The sequence below is a fragment of the Cetorhinus maximus genome, chromosome 9, assembly GCF_964194155.1.
Source record: "Cetorhinus maximus chromosome 9, sCetMax3.hap1.1, whole genome shotgun sequence".
NCBI classification, from domain to species: domain Eukaryota; kingdom Metazoa; phylum Chordata; class Chondrichthyes; order Lamniformes; family Cetorhinidae; genus Cetorhinus; species Cetorhinus maximus.
Genome location: NC_135887.1, coordinates 100,779,393 through 100,802,518, shown reverse-complemented (window position 1 = coordinate 100,802,518; position 23,126 = coordinate 100,779,393). Strand labels below are relative to the sequence as shown.

Sequence of the window (23,126 nt, the reverse complement as noted above, 5' to 3'; positions counted from 1 at the left end):
CCATCATGGAGCAGCTATTACTGAGGCTATGGCCAGCGACAGGGCTAAAACCATGCTGATACGTGATCCTCCTTCTCAGATCCTACTTTCCCTTCATCGCACAATTTCTTCTGATTTACAAGCTGTAGATGCTGCATGCCTTTTCCCATGACCCTCACCACAACCCTACCTAGGTGCCTTTCTCTTTACAGATACCCAAGAACTGCAACCTGGCCAGACAATGGAAGAGAAAAAGGTGGAACAGCAGAAAGACGGTGGGGAAAAAGAAACACTGTCACTTGCACTCACACTCACAGATATTGACACTTTGTGCATACTTTAGAACAGGCTTGTCCAACTCGTGACCCCATTGCAGCCCCTGAGGCCTCTTGGTTGTAATGTGTTGGACATTCAACTGACTTATATTTGAAAAATGCTGTAAAGCTCCTCAATCACAGGCTGGTTCCTCCCTGCATTTGCTGCTGATGGGCTCGTGAGTGCCTATCGTGAGGAACAAACAGTGGGAAGGTAAGTTTTTAAGTTCCAGGGCCTGGAAAGTGAGGGCAGGGAGCGGGGCCCACCAGCGTCTGAGTGGAGAAGTGAAGACTGTGAGAGATTGAGGGTGTGAGAGAGAGAGAGATTGTGAGGGATTATGAGGGGAGAGAGAAAGAGCGTAGGGGAGTGAGAGAGTGTGTGTGTGTGTGAGTGTGAGGAGGGAGAGAGAGAGAGTGAGAGTGTGAGGGGGAAAGAGTGTGTGGGGGAGAGAGAGAGAGAGTGTGTGAGAAGAGGGGGGAAGAGAGAGAGTGTGTGAGTGGGAGGGGGTAAGTGTGCACGGGGCAAGAGCGTGTGAAGGGGGAAGAGCGTATGAGGGAGGAAGAGTGTGTGCGCAAGTCTGGCTCACTCCCAGTCTCAGTGTTCTCATTCACACTCATCCCCATACACCAAAATGTATTCTCATCCACTCACAGCGTGTGTGGGTGAGTGAGTGAGCACCCTGAGACCGTCAGTGAGCTGGACACACGCTCTCGCCTAATCTCTCATACTCATTTTTATTTATTACTCATTTTTAAAAAATCAATTCATTGCTTTGATAGTTTCTTTTGGTCAGCAAGTTGTTTCTTTTAATACCTCAGTTTGTTTTTTAAATTCAAGTTTAATGTTGTGCCACACTTTATCTTTCCAAAATTTGCTCATTGGCCCCTTCAGTGAGAAAAATTTTGGAATGTGGCCCCCCCCCCGAAACGAAAAGGTTGGACAAGGCTGCTTTAGAACATAGCTTAGAGGCAGGGTCCACACATGGTGGGGAGAATTTTGTAGGGGACGTGGAAGCCCCTACAATGAGCTGGAAAGCCAGGTGCAACCCTGTCTCAGCCAATTAGAAAAACCTCATTCGCATTTTAGGCCCATTGTGCAGCTAATTAGCTCCTGGTGCTCCTGTCCCTTTAAACGACAAGACCTGTAGGGCAATCAGAGGGTTGGCAATTCTTCAGTGCCACCAGAGCAGTGGCCACTGCTGGGACTGCAATGAGACACAGCAATGGACGCAGTGCTCAAAACAAGGCAAGTGGGGTTAGGGGTCCCCTGTGTCAGTCAGACAAGGCCCCAGTGAGGGGGCTGGCATGGGTGATTGGGGCGGGCATGAGGAGTGGAGGGTGTTTTCATAAGAGCAGGCATGGGGATTGGAACGGTGTTGCTGCAAGGGCAGCCACTGCCACTGGTGGGGGTCCCTCCATAGGCCACACTTCTTAATTAGGAGTGCCAAACCCCACCCCAAGCCGGCGACAGGAAGGGCCCTATTTGACCACTTAAGTGGCACAATTACTCTCCTGCCACGGATGAAATGCCATGGTGGCAGGAAGGTGATGGACACCACACCCTTCATTTTATGGACCCACCCCATCTCCCAGATCATCCTAGAGAAACCTAAGGGACTAAAATATGACAAATATCCAGAACCTGATGGCCTACATCCTAGAGTTCTAAAAGAGAGCTGCAGAGACAGTGGATCTGTTAGCTATGATTTTCCAAAACTCCCTAGATACTGGAATGGTCCCAGCATATTGGAGTTTAGCAAATGTAACACTGTTATTTAAGAAAGGAGAGAGAGAGAAAATGGGGAACTACATGCCAGTTACCCTGACATCAGTCATTGGGAAAGTGCTGGAATCTATTATTAAGGAAGTCTTAACAATACACTTAGAAAAGCATATTATGATTAGAACAAGTCAACATGGTTTTACTAAAGGGAAATTCTATTTGACAGATTTATTAGTCTTTTTGAGGATGTGACTAGTAGTGTAAATAAAGGGGAATCAGTAGATGTAGTACACTTCAATTTCCAAAAGGCATTCGATAAGGTGCCACACAAAAGGTTAATACACAAGTAAGGGCTCCTGGGGTTTGGGGTGATATATTAACATGGATAGAGGATTGGTTAACAGACAGGAAGCAGAGAGTAGGGATAAATGGGGCATTTTCAAATTGGCAGGCTGTGACTAGTGGAGTGCTGCAAGAATCAGTGCTGGGGCCTTAGCTATTTACAATCTATATTAATGTCTTAAACAAAGAGACAGAGAGTAACGTATCTAAGTTTGCTGATGACATAAAGCTAGGTGGGAATGCAAGCTGAATGGAGGACATAATGAGGCTGCACATAGTGAGGCTGCAAAGAGATATAGACAGGTTAAGTGAGTGGGCAACAAGGTAGCAGACAGTATAATGTGGGGAAGTGTGAGGTTGTTCACTTTGGTCATAGGAATAGAAAAGCAGAATACTTTTTAAAAAGCATGAACCTTGTAAATGTTTATGATCAAAGAGATTTGGCTCATGCTCATACAGGGAATACAAAAAGTTAGCATGCAGATGTAGCAAGCAATTTGGAAAGCCAATGCCATGTTGGCCTTTATTACAAAGGGATTGGAGTACAAGAATAAAGTCTTGCTACAGTTTGGTGAGACTGCACCTGGAATACTGTGTGCAATTTTGATCTCCATATTTAAGAAAGACATTGGAGCTACACAGCGAAAGTTCAATAAATTGGTCCCTGGGATGAGGGGGTTGTTCTATGAGAGGCTGAGTAAATTAGGTAAATCTATATTCTGTATTGAGTAAATCTATATTCTTTGGAGTTTAGAAGAATGAAAAGTAATCTCATTGAAACATTCAAGATTATGAAGGGGCTTGGCAGGGTAGATGCTGCGATGTTGTTACCCTTAGCTGGGCAATCTAGAACGAGGAGGGCTTAGATTCAGGATAAGGCGTTGATCATTTAGGACTGAAATAAGGAAAAAATTCTTCACTCCAATGGTTGTGAATCTTTTGAATTTTCTACCCCAGAGCATTATGGATGTGCCATCTTTGAATAGATTTAAGGCTGAGATAGAGAGATCTTTAGTCCCTCAAAGAATCCAAGGATATGGGGAGCGGGTGGGAAAGTGAAGTTGAAGCCCAAAATCAGCCTTGATCATATTGAATGGTGGAGCAGGCTCGATAGGCCTTATGGTCTTCTCCTGCTCCTATTTCTTACATTCTTATCCCTAGAAGGCTGGTAAAATCCAGCTCGGTGAGAAAATGGGCATTAGTCACCTTCCAGTCAGCTCAAGGGATAGGGATAGTACGGGTACCAGAAGGCGAGATCACACACGAGTTCTGTTGCAGAAGAATGAGATGAGGGCTTTGATGAGGAGGCCTATTGAAAAAGGTTGATGGGTATGCACACCAAAATGCTTGGTGCCTTAGCAGGCCTGCCTGAAATCTTCTGGTTAATGTCAAGGAATATGGAGGGGTCTGGCACCATGTTGGCACTGGGCTTTGCACAGAGCTTGAAGTCCAACCTTTCCAGTGTGGAAGTGGTGGCTAACTCCACAGGAATACTCACAGGCCCATCCATGATGCAGCGTCTCATGGACAATGTCTCGGTTTCCAATGCAGCATAAGCAAAGCCATCCAACATCTGGGTGGTGCAGTGGAAGTCATGTAAGCTCAGCTTGCTGCCATATAAGATCAGATTGCTGCCATCATATCTGTAGATATTAGTGTTCAAAGGGGTTTACAGGGTATCATATCAGTCCAGCTATCTGTCCTCTAACACACTGCTAGGTTTGCTGAGGCGCTGCCCTGAGGGAGTGGCTGTGGCACCATGTTGTACAAACCTGCTGTCCTCTCTCAGGATGACAACATTTGTCCTCCAACCACTGCCCTTGTCATTGGCCGTCAGCCAGCCAGTCCAGAATGCTGCCACCCATGGCGAAATGGTGTAGTCCAAAGCCAGGTCTTCTAGGGCTAGGGCTGCTTGAGGTTATCTTGGAAGGTCATCTGTGGTCTCCCCCACCAAAAGTAAGAAGCAATGCTTCAGCCACTGGAGCACTGTATAGGAGCACGAGGGCAGGCAAGGCACATGTAGGACAGGCACTAAGTGAATGTACAAGTGTGAATGATTAACATTTGTAAGCAACAAGCCATGGTTTGATTTAAATATTCAGATTGGAATGTTTGTTTAGTGGTGGTTTTCACCCTAGCATTGTGGCCAAGATGCTGTTGTGATGGTCAGCAACAGAGGGAAGGTAAGGTGTGGAGCTGGTAAATGGGGAAATGGGTTTGCAGTCACTGGTACTGGACGCGGATGAGACAATCATGGACAGGCTGGCCAGAAAGAAGCCATATTAGTTGCCTTCTCCTTTCCTCTGCCACTTCCTCAGGTGGTTGATGTATACCTGGTGGCGAGGGCTGTGCTCTCAAGCTGGTGAGATTATGTAGCATGCAGCAAGCCATGGCAAATCTTGACGTGCTCCGTCAGGTACTGTAGGGCTTGTCCAGCATGGTCCAAGCTGCGGAATAATTGTTTAAGCAACCCAATGGACTACTCAATCTCATTTTATGTGACAGCATGATTTTCATTGTATGCACGCTTCCCATTGGAGTCATGAGCCATTTGGTTACCGATAGTCCTTGTCACCCAGGAGCCACCCTTTAATTTGATGTGGTGGCTCAAATGCAGATGAAACAGCAGACTGCCACTGCATGAAAGCATCATGACAGTTGCCAGGATGCTGGGCACTGACCTGCATGATATACTGCGTAAACTGAAATACCAGTCGGACACTGAGGGGAGCAGAATCCTTTCCAATTGAGGTGCATCTCAGAGTTGACATGTGGTGCCTGCAAAATGGTGTGTGTGTACTACGGAGAGCCTGCAATCCTTGTGAAGCCATGTGCTTGTTCCACATTCTTCTTTCTGGCGAGAGAGAATGAAATGTATTCTGCTCTCTTGGAGTACAGAGCCTCTCTGACCTCATTTATGTAACACTAGTTAGTGAACAGGGAAATGATGTCAATATTGTCTGCCCAAACCTATAAAGAGCCAGATGCATAAAAGTTCATGGCCACAGTTACCTTCACAGCAATGGCAACACTGTCCTCGTCCTGCTCTGAGGTTGTATTTGTGGCTGAAGCAGGTGGCAGACTTCAGTAAGATCCTGCTTAGTAAAGTGGAGATGTCTAACAACACTTTCTCACTAAGGTTCAGGTAGAAGAATTGATCCCTGAACACTCTAGGTAGGTATAGTCTCCTGCTGAGAGCCCATCTCTCCCTCATCCAGCCACTTGTGACCTGTGTTGCCTCTGCTCATTTTCCTTATTATGCTGTAATCCAAAGTGGACGGAAACTACTGAACCCACACCAAGGAGAAGTGGTTAGTGCAGAATCCATGAAGTCAAGACAAAGTCCTTCAGCACATGTCACACCATTCCCTGTAGACTTCAGCAACTTTAAACAACGCTGGAAACCTCGAAACAGTTTGAGAACTACAGTAACAGCCCGCTGATATCAATCAGCAGCTAAGTAGCAAGTGGTTCATGATCCCTTCAAATAGCCCGGGCAGGGGAAGGGGCTTCCTTTTCCTGTTGATCACATGTTAAACTGTGCAAGATTAAAAGAGGGAGTCAGTTGGAGCCTTACGCTCCAAAATGGCAGCACTTGCATCAAACAAGCACTACACACTGACAGATGTCATGATCTGCCTGCTCTACATACTTCCGGTAGACACTCCCTGTACATGTGCTAACACACTCACCAAAATGGCATCTGGAGCAGCTAACACTGGATGCCTACACGCTGTTTTGGAGGCAAAATAGCATCTGTTGCACCAAAAAACGGGCGCTACAGAGCTGCATTTCAGGATTTTCATCTTTCTATCATCATGAAGTAGTGGCACTACTAGAGATGTGATTTTCAAAATAATAAAAAAGCCAGCTATTTTTGCCATTATTTTGTAAATGGAATGAAACAAAAAAGACTTTCTAATAAAATTTCAGAGTGCATCATATGGTTTGGTCATTTTCAGCAGAAACATGGGCAAGAATCTTATATCAATAGTTTATTATTAGTGATAAATCAATTGCAGTATGATAATATGAGGCACCTGAATTCTACCAATAAGAAAATAGATATTTCTGTATTTACAGCCAGACAGTTCCTATATTTTTCCTTTACGAAGAATACATTAAACAAAACATGGTTAAACAGGGAAGAAAATCTTCATGCTTAAACTTAAAAAAATACCTTAATTGTAACTGTGCTTCTTTCTTCATATTTGCATTCACATCTCAAGCAGTAAGCTTCAACATCTTGTCCAGCAACTGGCATGGGATCAACAACATGTAGGCAGTCACTGAAAAAGACAAGATTCAGCTGCTGTCAAGGTGCTATAAACTTTCACTTTCCCTACTTGCATTTAGTCCATTGAGGAATACACTGTGATGTTTGGTCAGATCTTTTTTAATTGTGCCAGTGGAGGAAATTATAACCATATGTACTTCTAAATTTAAAAAGACAACTATCATAGTGTGATTCAGAATAGTTAACTTTTATCAGTTGAAACATAAAAGACTTAAGATAATTTCAGCAGGTTCAGAGAGTGATTTTGTGCACTCTTTCTGAACTGTAACTAGAAATAATAGCCTTTGGGCCCTGACAACATTCTGGCAATAGTACTGAAAACTTATGCTCCAGAACTAGTCACGCCCCTAGTCAAGCTGCTCCAGTATAGCTACAACACTGACGTCTATCCGGAAATGTGGAAAATTGCCCAGGCATGTCCTGTCCACAAAAATCAGGACAAATCCAACCTGACAAATTACCGCCCTATCAGTAGATTCTCGATCATCAGCAAAGTGACGGAAGGGGTTGTTGACAGTGCTGTCAAGCGGTGCTTACTCAGCAATAACCTGCTCATTGATGCTCAGTTTGGGTTCCACCAGGGCCATTTGGCTACTGACCTCATTACAGCCTTGGGCCAAACATGGAGAAAAGAGCTGAACTAAAGAGGTGAGAGTGACTGCCCTTGACATCAATACAGCAGTTGACTAAGTGTGACATGAAGTCATACCTAGCACAAAGGAAGATGGTTGCGGTTGTTGGAGGTCAACATCTCAGTCCCAGAGCATCGCTGCAGGAGTTCCTGAGGATAGTGTCTGAGGCCCATCCATCTCCAACTGCTTCAGCAATGACTGTCCTTCCATCATAAGTTCAGAAGTAGGGATGTTCACTGATGACTGCACAATGTTCAGCACCATTCGTGACTCCCTCAGATACAGAAGCAGTCTGTGTCCATACGCAGGAAGACTTGGACAACATTCAGGCTTGGGTTGATAAATGGCAGGCATTACAGACCGAGATGGGAGGAGTGCGCAGTTAATTCTAGCTTCACTTCTCCACAGGTCATAGCAAAAGTTTAAAAGTTTAATTTACCCACAAAACTGGCCAATTATTTATCTTTGATACTGTTATTCCCAGCATAAAAATACTCCAACCAGGCTTCTTTCAGTAAACACAAAAAAAAAATGATTTATTATAAAACAAATTACTTTTTAAAGCAAGTTAATAAACTGGTTAATATGCAAGTTCTAGTTTAGAACTGTAAAGGTTTTCCCCTTTTTAGATATTTGAAACCCCATACACTCTCAGACAACCACAAAACAGGACAAAACAAACACAGTCCCCTGTAGAGGCCGGAGTATGGGAACATTTCTTTTAAAAGGATAAAATTTGAAGAGATCTCAACCCTGTTGATCTAACAGAATTCTGGTCCCTCAGTCCTAAGAACTTTTCTTCGATTAATTTCAGAAGACCTCTTATCTCATGTCCATAGATTAATTCAAAAGGTCTAAAACCAGTCACCATTTGGTGAATCTCGGGTGGCAAATAAAAGTCCAGTCCTTTGTCCCAATCATGGGGATATTCATGACAATATGCTTTAATCAGCAGTGTGATGGAATACTCTCCACTTGCCTGAATGAGTGCAGCTCCAACAACACTAAAGAAGAAGCTCGACACCATCCAGGACAAAGCAGCCTGCTTGATTGGCACCCCATCCACAAACATTCACTCCCTCCACCACCAATGCACAGTAATAGCAGTGTGTACTATCTACACAATGCATGGCAAGAACTCACCAGGGGTCCTTAGGCAGCACCTTACAAACTCACGATCGCTACCATCTAGAAGGACAAGGGTAGCCGGTAGATGGGAACACCACCACCTGGAAGTTCCCCTCCAAGCCACTTACCATTCTGACTTGGAAATATATCGCCATTCCTTCACTGTCATTGGGTCAAAATCCTGGAACTCCCTCCGTAACCGCGCTGTGGGTGTACCTACACCACATGGACTAGAACAGTTCAAGAAGGCAGTTCACCACCACCTTCTCAAGGGCAATTAGGGATGGGCAATAAATGCTGGCCTAGCCAACAAAGACCACATCCCTTAAATGAATTTTTAAAAAAATTGTTTTGAGTGTTTGATGGTATCTCTCTAAAGCTCCCTGTGTCAGTGGATGGTATGCCGTGGACTTTAGCTGTTTTATACCCAAACTACTCAATGGGCAGGATTTTCCCGTTGGTGTGTGGGGGTGGGACCTGCATGCTAACGCGTAAAATGACACGTAGTGATGTCGGCTGAACGTCACAACGCACAATCGCGATATTTCGTTGGGCGGGTGCACGATGATATCCAATGCGGCCCGCCATTAATTAACGGGCCACTTAAGGCCCTTGAGGCGCCAATTGACGGCTATTTTTCGGCGGCCATGCGATCTTTGGGTCAGTGGACGGGCGCGACGGGCAAAGCAGGTAGGACACATTTGTATAAGGCTCATCCACGGGCGGGATAAGAAGGCTCAGTGGGGTCACGAGTGTGCTCTGTCAAATATTGATTTTTCAAAGTTACTGATACTTGCCTGTGTGATCTGCAATACTTCAAAACACATACCAGCTGCTTGGACTGGACTCACAACCTTTAGGTCAGCACTCTGCAGTGAGGAATCATTTTTGGGCCTGCAGGTTTCAGGAAGCCTTCCCTTAGCCTAGGAATGCGAGCTGAACTCTCCACTGGAGGCACCTCCTCTGAGGAGGAAGGCGGGGCCAGAAGGGGGAGGAGGTCAGGAGTGCACATTCAGCCTCCAGGGGAGCCACCTTTGGGAGGACAGGCGCAGGCACAAAGGGTGCAGGGCCAAGAGGTAGTCGAAGGTGGAAGGGGCAGCAGAAGACGCCACTATCCTGCTGCCAGGGTATACAGACAGCAAAGCAGTTACCTCAATATGTCTGAGGTGCAGTGCCAAAGGAGGCCCTGTCTCTCAAGGCAGACAGTCAACTATATCTGTCAGATGATTGGGCCTGAGATCTCAGCAAACTGTGTGGCTGGACACCCCATGCCAGTGGCTGTAAAGGTCACAGCTGCCCTCAACTTCTATGCCCCTGGCTCCTTCCAGGGGTCAGTGGGTGATCTTTGCGCTGTCTCCCAATCAGCTGTTCACACTTGTGTAAAGCAGGTGACAGATGCTCTGTTCAGGAGTGCATTGACCTTCATCCACTACAGTTGGGACCAGGCAAGCCAGACACAGCGAACCAGAGGCTTCGCGGCGATTGCTGGCTTCCCCAGCGTCCAGGGTGCAATGGACTGCACACATGTGGCTATCAAGGTGCCAGCAGGTGAGCCTGGTGCCTTTGTCAACAGGAAGCGCTACCACTTCTTGAACGTGCAGATAGTGTGTGATCACAGGATGCTGATTCCATAAGTCTGTACAAGGTACTCAGGCAGCTCCCATGACGCCTACATGCTCAGACACTCCCAGGTGCTGAGGCTCTGCCCAGCTTGATGGATGGCTGCTGGGTGACAAGGGCTCTCCCCTCAGAAGGTGGCTCATGATACCTCTCTGCCATCCAAGAACCGAAAGCTGAGCAGTGGTATAATAGGAGCCACGCCTCCACAAGGGCTGCGGTGGAGAGAGCTATCGGTCTTCTCAAATTGCGCGTCCTATGCCTGGACTGCTCAGGGGGTGCGCTCCAGTAGTGCCTAGATCGTGTCGCTGATAGTAGTTGCATGCTGCGCTCTCCACAATCTTGCGCTGGAAAGGGGGGATGCTGTGGACGACGAAGATGTAGACGCAGTGGCTGCGGCTGCACACGATGAGTCCAGAAGTGAGTCCGAGGATGAGCACGCTCAGGGAAATGCCGAGGGGGTAGATGCTGGGCATACTCCAGGAGGGCAGGGACACCTGGGAGGCTTTAATCCAACGAACCTTCAGCTAGCACAACACATATGGACCTTCAGGACAAGCCTGGGCTGCAGGCTCCATACTCAATACCTAAGTGCAAAATCTGCCTGGATAGGAACATTAACTAAGGGCCTTGTTAATAAAGCTGAATGTCCCACAAATCACTCATGACATGATTGGTAACCATCCACCTGAGAAGAAAAGAGGCACCCTCAGCCATGGTGACATGTCTGAATTTAATATTACAACAAAAGGAACTTAAGAAAACAAAATGACAAAGATATTAAACATCACACCAACTCATAAAGACCTCATTGCGGCCAACATAAAAGCACCAGTGATAAACCCGTGGTGTGTCTAAGGTGCCTTATGTTTACGTTTTCAGCTGCTACATCTTGGTGCTGCCACCTCGCTGGGAGAGGCATCTGAAACAGCCTGCTCAGTCTGCTGTCCTGTTGGCCTAGATGACCTTGGCGGCCGTCCCTGGCCCTTGGAGCCTGTGCTGGCTCCGCCTGGGAGGGAGCTGTCAGTTCCACAGCTGGCATCTCCCCAGTTGTCGCAACCTCATCGGATGCAACGGTCACTGGCAGTGGGGTGGAAGAGCTGCCGCCCTCATCCGGAGCACCCTGAGAGGAGCCCGCAGAGACGACAGGCAGCTGCTGCGCCAACGTGAGGTCGCTTCGGACCTCCCTGCTCACCGTGGATGGATGGGCACCAAGCTGGGAAACTTGGTGCCCAGACCATCTCCCACACTGGCACTGACCAACTGAGGTCAATGCCGATGTGAGGGCTTGCTGGTCTGAGCACATCCCCCAAGAAGCCCTGATTGGTCTCCTGGAGGAGCCTCTCCATGAGAGTCGCTACTCTATCCATGGAGGACGCACGGCGCTTGGCCATGATGCTCATTGCATCAGCGATATTCCGCGTAGACTCATCCTCCATGGACACCAAGCCAAGCATAGCCTCATATATGTCAACCAGATGCTCCCGCGCACCCTGCCGCATTTCCTGTGTCGCGGATGACTCCAGAGGCACATCATCAGCTACCAACTGAGCATATGCCTGGTCCCCTGCAGTCCTCCGACTGCTGGCGCCATGGGCACACTCTGTCTCTGCCAGCTCCTCCAGCGACTGTGAAGTGCCCTCACCGCTGCGCCCAGGGACACGAGCCAATGTCTTAATTCCCAGCGAGGTGCTAGTATCTGCGCTGGTGTCTGCCTGGTAGAGGTGGTGTGACGCTGGTGAGTCTGAGACTTCGGGGCCCTCAGGTGTGAGAGGGGGCCCCTGCTGCTCCTCCTCCCGGCCCTGCTCCGCTGATGCTGAAAGGAAGAACAAGGACATTGGATCAGTTAATGTGGAGACAATGTCAATGTGCATCCCTGTCCCCCGGATTATTATGTGCTCATCCTTCCATAAGCAATGTTGCAAACTTCCATCACTGAACATTCAGCAGTGCCATGGCTGTTGGGAGAACAATGGTGACCTCACTACTGGGCATACATAACTGCCCATGGCACCCCAGCCTTACCAACACCGGTGGACCTGGGCACATGGCGACTTTCCAAATCTAGGGCCTCCTGCTTGAAGCGGTTGAGAATCGCTAACTGGGCCGGCCCTCTGCCAGTCCTCACCCGCTCGGCGGCATTATGTGAATTATTCTCCTGAAAAGGTGAGAAGAGCATTGATTAGTGCTGCTTGTACCTGGATTCACTTAGTGGATGGCCCAACCCAACCTCACCCCGCTGCTGCCGAACACTCACACAAAGATGCTAGGCCTGTCCCCCTACCACCACCCCCCCCCCCCCCCAACCCCCTTGGTCAAATGCTGCCTACATCATATTAGGCATCACACGGTCTAAACTTCCATAGCAAGGAGGCGCAAGCATGTGGATTGCAGAGGGCAGCAGATCGATCGGTGCCACGCCACCTTGAAGCTCCCCTCCCAGCATGTCATCACCCTGACTTTGACATGTCCTGAAATTCCAGCACTGCGCCTAGATGCAGCTCCTCCAGGTTGCCCCCAAAACAGTAATGTGGGTGTCAGTGTACCACATGCTGCGGGTGCAGACCCCATCTCTTCACCACCCTCTCAGGGTGACCTTGGCATGGGAAATATCCGCTGGCCCACCCAGCGAAGGACACATGCCGTCAATGATTCGATGCAGTCACTACACTCAGACTTGGTGGGGGAGTTGGTGGCGCCAGGGGAGAAAGCCTACCTGCTGGGTTAAGTGACCAATGCCAACATGGTACTCACTCTTCCTGAGTGCAACAGGTCGTTGAGGCGCTTGTGATACTGAATCCAGGTGCGTTGTACCACATCGACGGAGCTCACGATCTCTGCCACCTTCTCCCAGGCACGTTTGGTCATGTGGGGGAGACTCCTCCTCCCGTCCTGTGGTACAAGGACCTCCCGCCGTGCTGCCACCTCCTCGAGGAGGGCAGCAAGGCAATCGTCAGAAAAACCAGGGTTACAGTGCCCCCCTGCCTTACCCTCCTGCCTGGTCTGCTCAGCAGTAGTGCTCTGGGAAGCCCTTCCACTGGCCATGATTCACAGCCTTTGAAAGGCTGCAGCAGGTTTATAAAACAGGCTGCCGGGTCGCCATTGGACCCGGCTGTCATTGCAGTCCCGCTGCCGCCCGCCCACTCCTGCTGTCCTCAGGAGCCGTGATTCACGATGGGCGGGCCTTACTTGGCCCGCCCGCGTAAAATGGCGGCGCGGACCCAATTGCGGGCGGCGATCGGGTCCGTGCCCGCTCCCGCACCGTCCACTCGACAGGCAGAAAATTCTGCCCAATGTTTTGAAAAATTTTAGACATAAGATTGGAACCTTGATCTGACTAGATCTCCATCAGTAATCCATATCTGGTAAAAAATTGGGTTAACTTCTCTACCACGTTCTCAAAGAAATAGCCTCTGGAAATCAAGTTATCATATCCATAATAGTAAGGATATACTGGTGTCCAGCAATGGTGCTCCTAAAACTGGTATGGTAATTAAGAGTGCTGGTTTGATTGTAGGTTGAGGTTTCCTCACCATCTGACATGTATGGCATGTTTATCAAAACTGCACCACGTTCATATGAAGACCTGGCCAGTAAAAATGTTGACTTATAGTGCTTGGGTCTTTTGGATCCCTACATATCCTGCCATAGGAATTCATGAGCTATCCTTAATATTTCCTGATAATACTTGGGTGGTACCACTACCTGATGAACCACCGTCAACTATTTGTCTGCAGGTCTGTGAGGTGGTCTCCACTTCCTCATCAGAATCCCACTTTTAATATACTAGCATTCCAGAACCCCTTCTGTTTCCAGCTTTGGTTTGAGTTGATTATGCCACCTTACTTACCTCTGGATTGGCTTGCTGAGCCTTAATCAGAGACGACTTCCTGAACATTTCCTTCAGATTGTCCAAATCCCCAAAGAAAGTTTCAGATAGCCAAATATCTGCTTGTGGTGCCAGTTTACCTTTGACGATGGAACTTGTTGCGCCATTGGGTCACTACACAAGAAGGAAACATTCCTGGAACTTTTTCCTGCAACTGCTCTGTCTCCTTGACTTCAGTTGGTCTTTTTGTAACTGCCGGAGAAGCTACTTCTTTCACTCTGGTCAAATCATTTCCGAGGAGTAAGTCAATTCCATCTATAGGCAAACTATGAACAACTCCTACTGTTACCATTCCAGACATTAGGTCACACTTCAGGTGCACCCGATACAAAGGTACAGGTATATACTCCCTGTCAATACCATTCACTAAGACCTTGGCATTTAGTGAACTCTCTAGTGGAAAAGTCAAGCATTTCTCCAGCAAAAAGTTTGGGTAGCCCCTGTATCCCTAAGTATAATGATAGGTTTACCTGCTTCACTTGAGGAATAAGGGGTTACTTTTCCATTTGACAAGAATTCCCTGTAGCTTTCAGGTATCTTGTTCACCTCATTTGCACTCACAGCAGTGTTTACAACAGCTGCAGTTAACAGTACAACTTGAACCGTTGTATTTTCAGTTGGGCCTCTTTTTCCTGAATCATTCTTACGTACCCCAATAAGTCCCATGGATTTCCCAAGCAACTTCCAGCAATTTTTCTGAATGTGTCCCACCTTGTTACAATGGAAACACTTAGGCCTTCAGACATCACTCCCACGCTCAGAATTTTCCTTTCTAGCCTGAGGAGAAGATTTCAGCACATGTCCAGTTGTCCCTTCTCTTCCCTGGCTACTTGCCGTTCTTTTACTCTCCCATTTTCTATCCTTCTTGAGTTTGTGGGGGGGGCGGTTGATGGAAAAAGGGTTTAGATTTATGGACAAGCTCCTCCGCTGCCTGTCTAGCTGTTGAAACCTTCTGGTTCTCTGCATGAGTTCATACTACTGGAGGGAGCGAATTTTTAAGTTCCTCCAGGAGAATTATTGCCCTAAGAGTCTCATACGTGGCCTCTACCTTTAGTGCCCGTATCCAACAATCAAAGCTAGCTTGCATTACCCTCTCAAATTCAGTGTAGGTCTGCTCAGGCTGTTTCCATATGTTCCAAAACCTATGCCTGTATGCCTCAGGGACCAACTCATATACACTAAGAATAGCTTTCTTTACTGCATCATAATCCATAGACAACCCTTCTGAAAGTATGCATAAATCTCATGAGCTCTGCCACTAACCTACTTTGCAGGAACAATGTCCAGTTTCTTTTGGCTACTTAATTTGCTTAGCTATCTTCTCAAACGAAATGAAGAATGCATCTACTTCCCTTCCCTCAAACTTTGGAAGGTCATGTACAAATTTAAACATCTCCCCACTGGACTCTGGGTTGGGATAAGTTCTTCCATCCACAAAACGTCCCCCAACATCTGGTGCCTCTGGTTTAAATTTCAGCCTTTTAATCTGGTATTCCCTTTCTCGTTCCTCCTCTTTTGCCTGAAATTCCAGTTCTAGCTGTTTAAATGCTTTCTGCTCTTTCCTGTTCATGTTTAAGTTTCTCCATTTCTTTTTTGTGTTCAAGCTGCTTCATTTGCAATCGAATCATAGCTAAGTCAATTGACTCAGCCCCTAGAGATTGTGTTCTCTCTTGTATCACTTCCAATTTCAAATGCTGTGCTATTACTTCAACTATGTCTGCTTTCCTCACCTCTTCAGTTAATTCTAACTTCAACTTGTCTGCCAATTCCCTTAGCTTAGCCTTGGTTACTTTTTATAAACCAGTCATGCATAGATCTGCCATCTTTAAAAGTCATAGCAACTTCCAAAGCCATGTCGGTTACCAATGAATCAGAAACCTGTATCTGCTTTTTTATCCTTTAACAATTATTATCAATCTGCATCCAATCACTCATTGTCCTTGCTTCAAATCCCATGAGAGACCCCAATCTTAAATTATGGACCAAGATGGGAGGACTGCGCAGTTAATTCTAGCTCCACTTCTCCACAGGTCATAACAATAATTTAAATGTTTATTTCACCCACAAAACTGGCCAATTGTTTATCTTTGATCCTGTTATCCCCAGCATAAAAGACCAGGCTTCTTTCAGTAAACACAAAAAATATTGATTTATTATAAAACAAACTACTTTCTAAAGGCAAGTTAATAAACTGGTTAACATACAAGTTCTAGTTTAGAGCTGTAACGATTATCCCCATTTAAAAAAAGGTATTTGAACCCCCATACACTCTCTCACAGCCACAAAACAGGACAAAACAAACACAGTCCCCTGCAGAGGGTGGAGTAGGGGATCATTTATTTTAAAAGGATAAAATTCGAAGAGATCTCGACGCTGTTGATCTAATAGAATTCTGGTCACAATAGGTCTGGAAGTTCCTTCAGCTGGATTTTTTGGTGAAACCATCCTTGATGACTCTTACTTAGCACAACTTTACAGACTTTCGAAAAAACAGGTGAGTTATTCCGATGAGGCATTTCTGAGGAAAGTTTAACTCACTCTATACCGCATGTAACAAGGTAGGGCAGAGAGAGGCTTTTTCTTGTAGCTTGCTTCTAAGGCACACCCACACTCACTGTGCCTGAGAGTTTTAAAGACTAAGATGTTCAAAGAATACTTCTCTTAGGCCAGGGGTTTTTAACCAATCAGCAAGAGTCTTTAGCCTGGCAACAACAGTTCTTTGTTAACTTAGATATACAAAGTATCTCTTCCCTCCCCAGGTGTTTCCCGCTGGACATCCATCTTGAGCCGTGGTTTATTTAAGAATGGCATAGTCACAGCCCCGAATTAATGTTGCAAGCTTTTAAAAATAACTCAGGAGGAAGAATGCCTAAAATTCTATGTTCTTCAACTTTTTCAAAAACGGATTCCTCATACAGGTAACATTTGCACCACACAAGTGCCAGGCAATGACCAACTCCAACAAGAAGGAATCTAACCATCTCCCCATGACATTGAATGGCACTGCGATTGCTGAATCCCTACCATCGACATCCTGGGGGATTACCACTGACCAGAAACTGAACTGGACCAGCCAAAATACCGCAGCTACAAGAGCAGGTCAGAGGTTGGGAATTCCGCAGGTGAGTAACTCACCTCCTGACTCTCCAAAACCTGTCCACTATCTGCAAGACACAAATCAGGAGTGTGATGGAATATTCTCCACTTGCTTGGATGAGTGCAACTCCAACAACACTCAAGAAGCTTGACACCGTCCAGGACAAAGCAGCCCACTTGAGTGGCACACCATCCACCACCTTCAACACTCATTCCCTACACCATCAACACACAGTGACATCAGCGTGTGTACCATCTACAAGATGGACTGCAGCAACTCACCAAGCACTTTCCAAACCCATGACCCATACCACTTCGAAGGAGAAAGGCATGGGAACACCACTACCTGCAAGTTCCCCTCCAAGCCACAGACATCCTGACTTAGAAATATATCGCTGTTCCTTCAGTGTTGCTGGTTCAAAATCCTGGAACTTCCTCCCGAAGAACACTGTGGGTGTATCTACCCTGGACTGCAGCGGTTCAAGAAGGTAGCTCACTACTACTTCCTCAAGGACAATTAAGGATGGGCAATAAATGCTGGCTTAGCCAGCCACGCCCACATCCCGTGAACAAGTGAATAAATAAATAAAATAGTATAACAAATCTTCCCAAGATGCTTCACAGAAGTTTTATCAAAATTCTAAATATTAGGACAGCCAACCAAAAACTTGGTTAAAGAGCATCTTAAAAGAAGAGAGAGAAGTAGAGAGGCGGGGAGATATGGGAAGGGAAATTCTGAGCTTTGAGCCAAAGGAGCTAAACTTTTTTGGTTAGCTTTCCTAATATCTTGAATTTTGATTGATAAAACTCCTGTGAAGCACTTTCTTGGGAAGTTTTGCTGTGTTAAGGGCATCATATAAATGCTAGTTATTTCTAGTTATAGTTCAGAAAGAATGTAGCAATGTCTGTGTAAGATATGAATCTGTTGAAATTCTCTTAAGCTTTTTGTCTTTCAACTGAGAAAGTTAACTTTCTGAATCATACTATGATAGTTGTCTTTTTTAATTTAGAAGTAAATATTGTTATAATTCCTTCCAGCCAATGCTGGAGCAATTAAAATCAAGGATAAACAAAAGCCCAGAATTGGAGTGGCACCGAAATCTCGCAGGCTTGTAGGACTAGAGGAGGTTACGGAGATAGGAAGGAGCAAGGCCACAGAGGGATTTGAGGACAAGAAGTGAGGCAATGCCAGATCGAGAACCATTAATAATTTATATAGATTCTTCTTTCCCCACCTATTTCCATTATTTTTAAATCTAAAACTAAAACCTTTAGTCTTTCCACCCCACCCCCACTAGAGCTGTACTTTGAATATCCTGTTTTCCATTCTTAATTAGCACTTTTCTCAGACAAAGACCACCACCTTCAACACCTCTTTGACCCTTTTGTCTCTGACATCTTTTGATTATCTGCTCACACCACACCCTCAATGTGTCTCTTCCCCCCCACCCACCTTAAACCAATTTATATTTCTCCCTTGTTGAAACTATGCTTCAGTTCTGCCGAAGAGCCATGAGGGCTCGAAACGTTGACTGATTTCTTCTCTGTCGATGCTGCCAGACTTGCTGAGTTTTTCCAGGTAATTCTGTTTTTATTTTGTTTTGGATTTCCAGCATCCGCAGTAGCTTTTAGCTTTTTGTTTTTAGCTAAAGTAAGGATGTTATGCTTCAGTTATACAGGGCATTGGTGAGACAGCACCTCGAATACTATGTGCAGTTTTGGTCTCCTTATTTAGGGAAGGATGTAAATGCATTGGAGGCAGTTCAGAGGAGGTTTACTAGATTGATACCTGGAATGAGTGGGTTGTCTTACAAGGAAAGGTTGGACAGGCTATGGGCTTGTTTCCACTGGAATTTAGAAGAGTGAGAGGTGATTTGACTGAAGCATACAAGATCCTGAATGGCCTTGACAAGGTGGATGTTGAAAGGATGTTTCCTCTTGTGGGTGAGTGCAGAACTAGGGGACGCTGTTTTAAAATTAGGGGTCGCCCTTTTAGCATAGAGATGAGGAGAAACTTTTTCTCTCCGAGGGTTGTGCGACTTTGGAACTGTCTGCCTCAGAAGGCAGTGGAGGCAGAGTAATAGAATATTTTTAAAGGCAGTGGTAGATAGATTCTTGTTAGGCAAAGGAATCAAAGGTTATCGGGGTAGATGAAAATGTGGAAATTGAAACACAAGATGATCAGCCATGATCTTATTGAATGGTGGAGCAGGCTCGAGGCGCCGAATGATCTACTCCTGTTTCTATTTCTTATGTAATTTTTGGATAATAAGAAATACTGGACCATATGACCTGGCAACCTTTGGCATGGAAGCAGTGCCATCGGGAAGCAAGTTCAAATACGGAAGCCGTGGGGCAGCTATTAATAGGGTCCAAGCCTGTTGGCGAAGCAGAAACTAAGACACAGAGCTTTTCTTTATTGAGAGTTTATTGGCTTGTGCAGTCTCAAAGTTCTCCTTCCACACAACCCAGTGTCCCAGCTATCCCCTATTTATATGTGCTCAATTAATACCCGTCATCTGTTTCTCTTAACCTGCACAATGTAATTAACAAACCTTAACAAAGCAGCCAATGAGAAGAAGAAAGGTCAGAGTTGGAGAGCAGAGCGAAAGCAAGTTTAGAACTGCTGCCACTATTTCTTTTGCCCAAGTGATCACACACCCAAAATCAGCCTTACCATGCAAAGGTAAGCTACCATGACCGACGGGGAGTTGAGAGTTGAAAAGGTTCTAAAAGAGATGCGCCAGAGAGTTAAAGATTACACACATGGAACCCTGTTTTGCAGAAGCTGCTGCCTGCAGCAAATTGGCTAAGTCCTTGAGGAAAAGGTACTGGAATTCGGCTCTAGGAAGACCCAAGAGTGGAAGAACTTTGTGGCTGAAACTGGGACCATACACATGGTGTAGACTGCCTAGAACATCAGTGAGATAGCCTCTGTTGTATCTGCTATTCCATGTGTAATTTATAGCTTATGCCAACTGCAATTTGCCTATTAACTTACGTTGATCTTGACTCACATTGAAGTAAAAGTTACAAAAAGTGAAGTCTTGTCTGGTAATTTCTTCATTTGGGGGTCATTTGGTATTTTGGTTTATGGATCCCCATGGAGGTTGTAACAACAGTCAGCACAATTACAGATTAGAATTGGAACAACATTCTAGTTTGTTCAAGTTTATGGATTATCCTTCCAAATCAATTGCCTGCAAATGTTAGTATTTTTGATTGAATGTTCCTGAAGAAGCAAATGAAAAAGTGCTTCAAGATAAATATTTAAAGTCTTATGCTGTATAGCACATCAATTTATTTATTATGACACAGCCAATGGTAAATGCTGAGCTGTTCAAATCCCAAAGGGAAACTTGAAACAAATGTCATAACCTATTTTGCAATTTGTATGTTTCGAGATGCAAGCTTTGAATTCAGTAGTAATAAGACCACCGAGTCTCAAGAGGTTTTTATAAAACTAAATTAGACATTTATTAATTTAAGAAAGATTGTAAGCACATACATATGTCTACAAAATTACTACTATAATAACTATAAAAGTCCCCTAATTAATCTGACTCCCAGTTACACCTCAGTTAAGGCAATAGTAAAACACACAGATTTAAAGAGACCCCTGGCAAAGCACACCCTAGACAGTCAAATTCAAAATGAGTTTCTTTCAGCTCTGGATCCTTGCAGACAGCGGCTTGAGGTTTACAGGCTGGAGGCTTTAGACCTTAGAATCCCTCCCTCTTTACCAACAGTCTTTTCTTCCTTTATACATATTTTCCTTTTTGAATGCAAATTCTCATTGTATCCCTAGGTCTTTTGAACTTCACCTCTTCTAACAATGTTTCATTGCACCAATTTTATTAGCAAGCTTTGGAAAAATAAACATTGTTTAGCTTCTTCTGGCTCGGTGTGATATTTCACCCATTCTTTTGAATGCTTTATTTAAAAATTCAAATTTCCCCCTTTTCACTTCACCTTGTTACTTTCCTATGTTTACCTAATTACCATTTCAAACCTACTTCTCTCCTATATATCAAAGCCTCTAAATCAGCTGGCTTTAATCCAATTAAGACACACACACATATACATAGACACAGACACCACTAAACTCTACTTTAAAATAATTTCCAATAACATTAAAGACATTATAATATCTTCTTGACAATATTCCCCAATGAAACCTGCCATTTCAGATCTCCTGTATCAGCAGTGAGTTTCTCAGTGGCAGCAGCAAGGAGCTTGATGTGGAGGAGCACAAATCTGCATTATTTCCATCCAAGATATCAACACTAAAGCACCTAAGCCACAAAATGTTAGTATAGGCTAAGTACTCATAACCACTGACAATGAAGTTCTCTGCTCTTTACAGGCACCAATACTGCCCTTGGAACATTTTTCTCCATCAGCTGCTGAACATCGCCTTGCTACATCCTGCTTCAATAAATCAGCTTGCTATTTCTGTGCTTCAATAAAGTGATTGCCGGAACGGGCAGTTAATAGTGAGACTTCACATTACTGGGTTGGGAGACAGGATTCATGATGGCTAATTTTGGGAGACTGCTCGCTACATGGGGTGTCATTAGACCTGGGCTCGCAGACAGGGCCATATCACTGCTGGACTGATCCTATAACTTGCTGTTCAGCCTAATGAGACTGCACCAGGAGCACAGCTTAGTCATGTGCTAGATACTGGTTTCCTATGTGATGTCAGCTGGTTACACTGAATCAGTTGTAGTGACTGTGGGCAGGAGCTGGAGTTGTTTGTGGCATTGTGAGTGAGATTAGTCCAGATAAGTCAAGTACTAGATTTTGGTAGGGAGAATGAGAAAAGGCAATATAAAGGATACAATTCTAAAGGGAGTACAGGAGCAGAGGGACCTGGTAGTATATGCGCACAAATCATTGAAGGCGGCAGGCCAGGTTGAGAAAGCAGTTAATAAAGCATATGCGATCCTGGGCTTTATATTTAGAATCACAGTACAAAAGCAAGGAAGTGTGGTGAACATTTTTAACACACTGCGTCTGCCTCAACTGGAGTACTGCGTCCAATTCTAGGCACCACACTTTAGGAAGGATCTGAAGGCACTGGCTGGGTGCAGAAAAGCTTTGTGAGCATGGCTTCAGGGATGAGAGAATTCAATTAAGTGGAAAAATTGCAGAAGCTGGAGCTGTTCTCTTTAGAGAAGGTTAAAAGAGGATCTGATAAATGTGCTCAAAAGCATGAGGGGTCTGCAGATTGATGGAAGGATTGAGAACCAGAGGGCACCAATTTAAGCTGATTGGCAAAAGAACCAGAGGCGAAACGAGGGAAAACTTTTTTTTTTTAAAACGCAGAGAGTGGTTAGGAAGTGGAAATAGGAGTATTGCCTCGATGACGTCAGACTGTGATGAGGAATGAGTGTTAACATGGGAATTTGGTACAGGTGGGATATCTCTAGTAAATTTTTCTCAAGCTATAATTTAGATTAACAGTCAGCTTCTGACCTAGAACTTTAAAACAAGATAGCTAAAAAGCCTAGATTAATAGCAACTGTCTGTTGTGGCAGTTATCTGTCAATCAATTGAAAATGGTTGTAAGCAAGTTAATTGCTGTAACAGGCAGCTGACTTAGCAGTTGCAACTGGGGTGTGAGTCATCAGCCCTCTAAAAAAGCAGACAGGTTTTGTGACTGCACAGAGTGGGAATGACAAGGCCTGAGTGCCATGAGGAACAAGTGCTAACTTGGGAATTCAATGCAGATGGGAATTCAATGCAGAGGGGAAAGGAGGTGTTGCTTTTTATACCTCTTTATCAGTCTCTAGTAGCTGGTGAGTGTTCAAAGCCATTCATTTGGTGAGCAGGTAATTGATTGGTTGGCGATGTTTAAGATTTTATCCCTCTAAACAGGGGTAGCAATTTAGGCTGGTATTGGGGATATACAAATATTGCATTAAATTTATAGCTTAACTACTTAATATAACAGTTGAGTGATATTTCTAAATTTGAAACCTAAATACTTAAATAAAACATTATAAAGATGGCAGGGCAGTTGATATGTTACAGCTGTAGCACGTGGGAGCTGGTGAACACCTGTCTGATCCATAGCAACCACATCTGAAGAAAATGCAGCTCG

General features: G+C 45.2%; 1 protein-coding gene across 2 annotated transcripts in view; it reads right to left on the bottom strand.

Moving 5' to 3' along the window:
* The window catches only part of tmem9b (TMEM9 domain family, member B), a 94,010-nt gene that overhangs the window by 54,852 nt on the left and 16,032 nt on the right, over positions 1 to 23,126 (bottom strand). For both annotated transcript variants that reach the window (XM_078549197.1, XM_078549198.1), the window contains exon 3: positions 6,539 to 6,647. In XM_078549197.1, the coding sequence (XP_078405323.1) occupies positions 6,539 to 6,647 (109 nt within the window). The remainder of the gene's footprint in view (positions 1 to 6,538; positions 6,648 to 23,126) is intronic.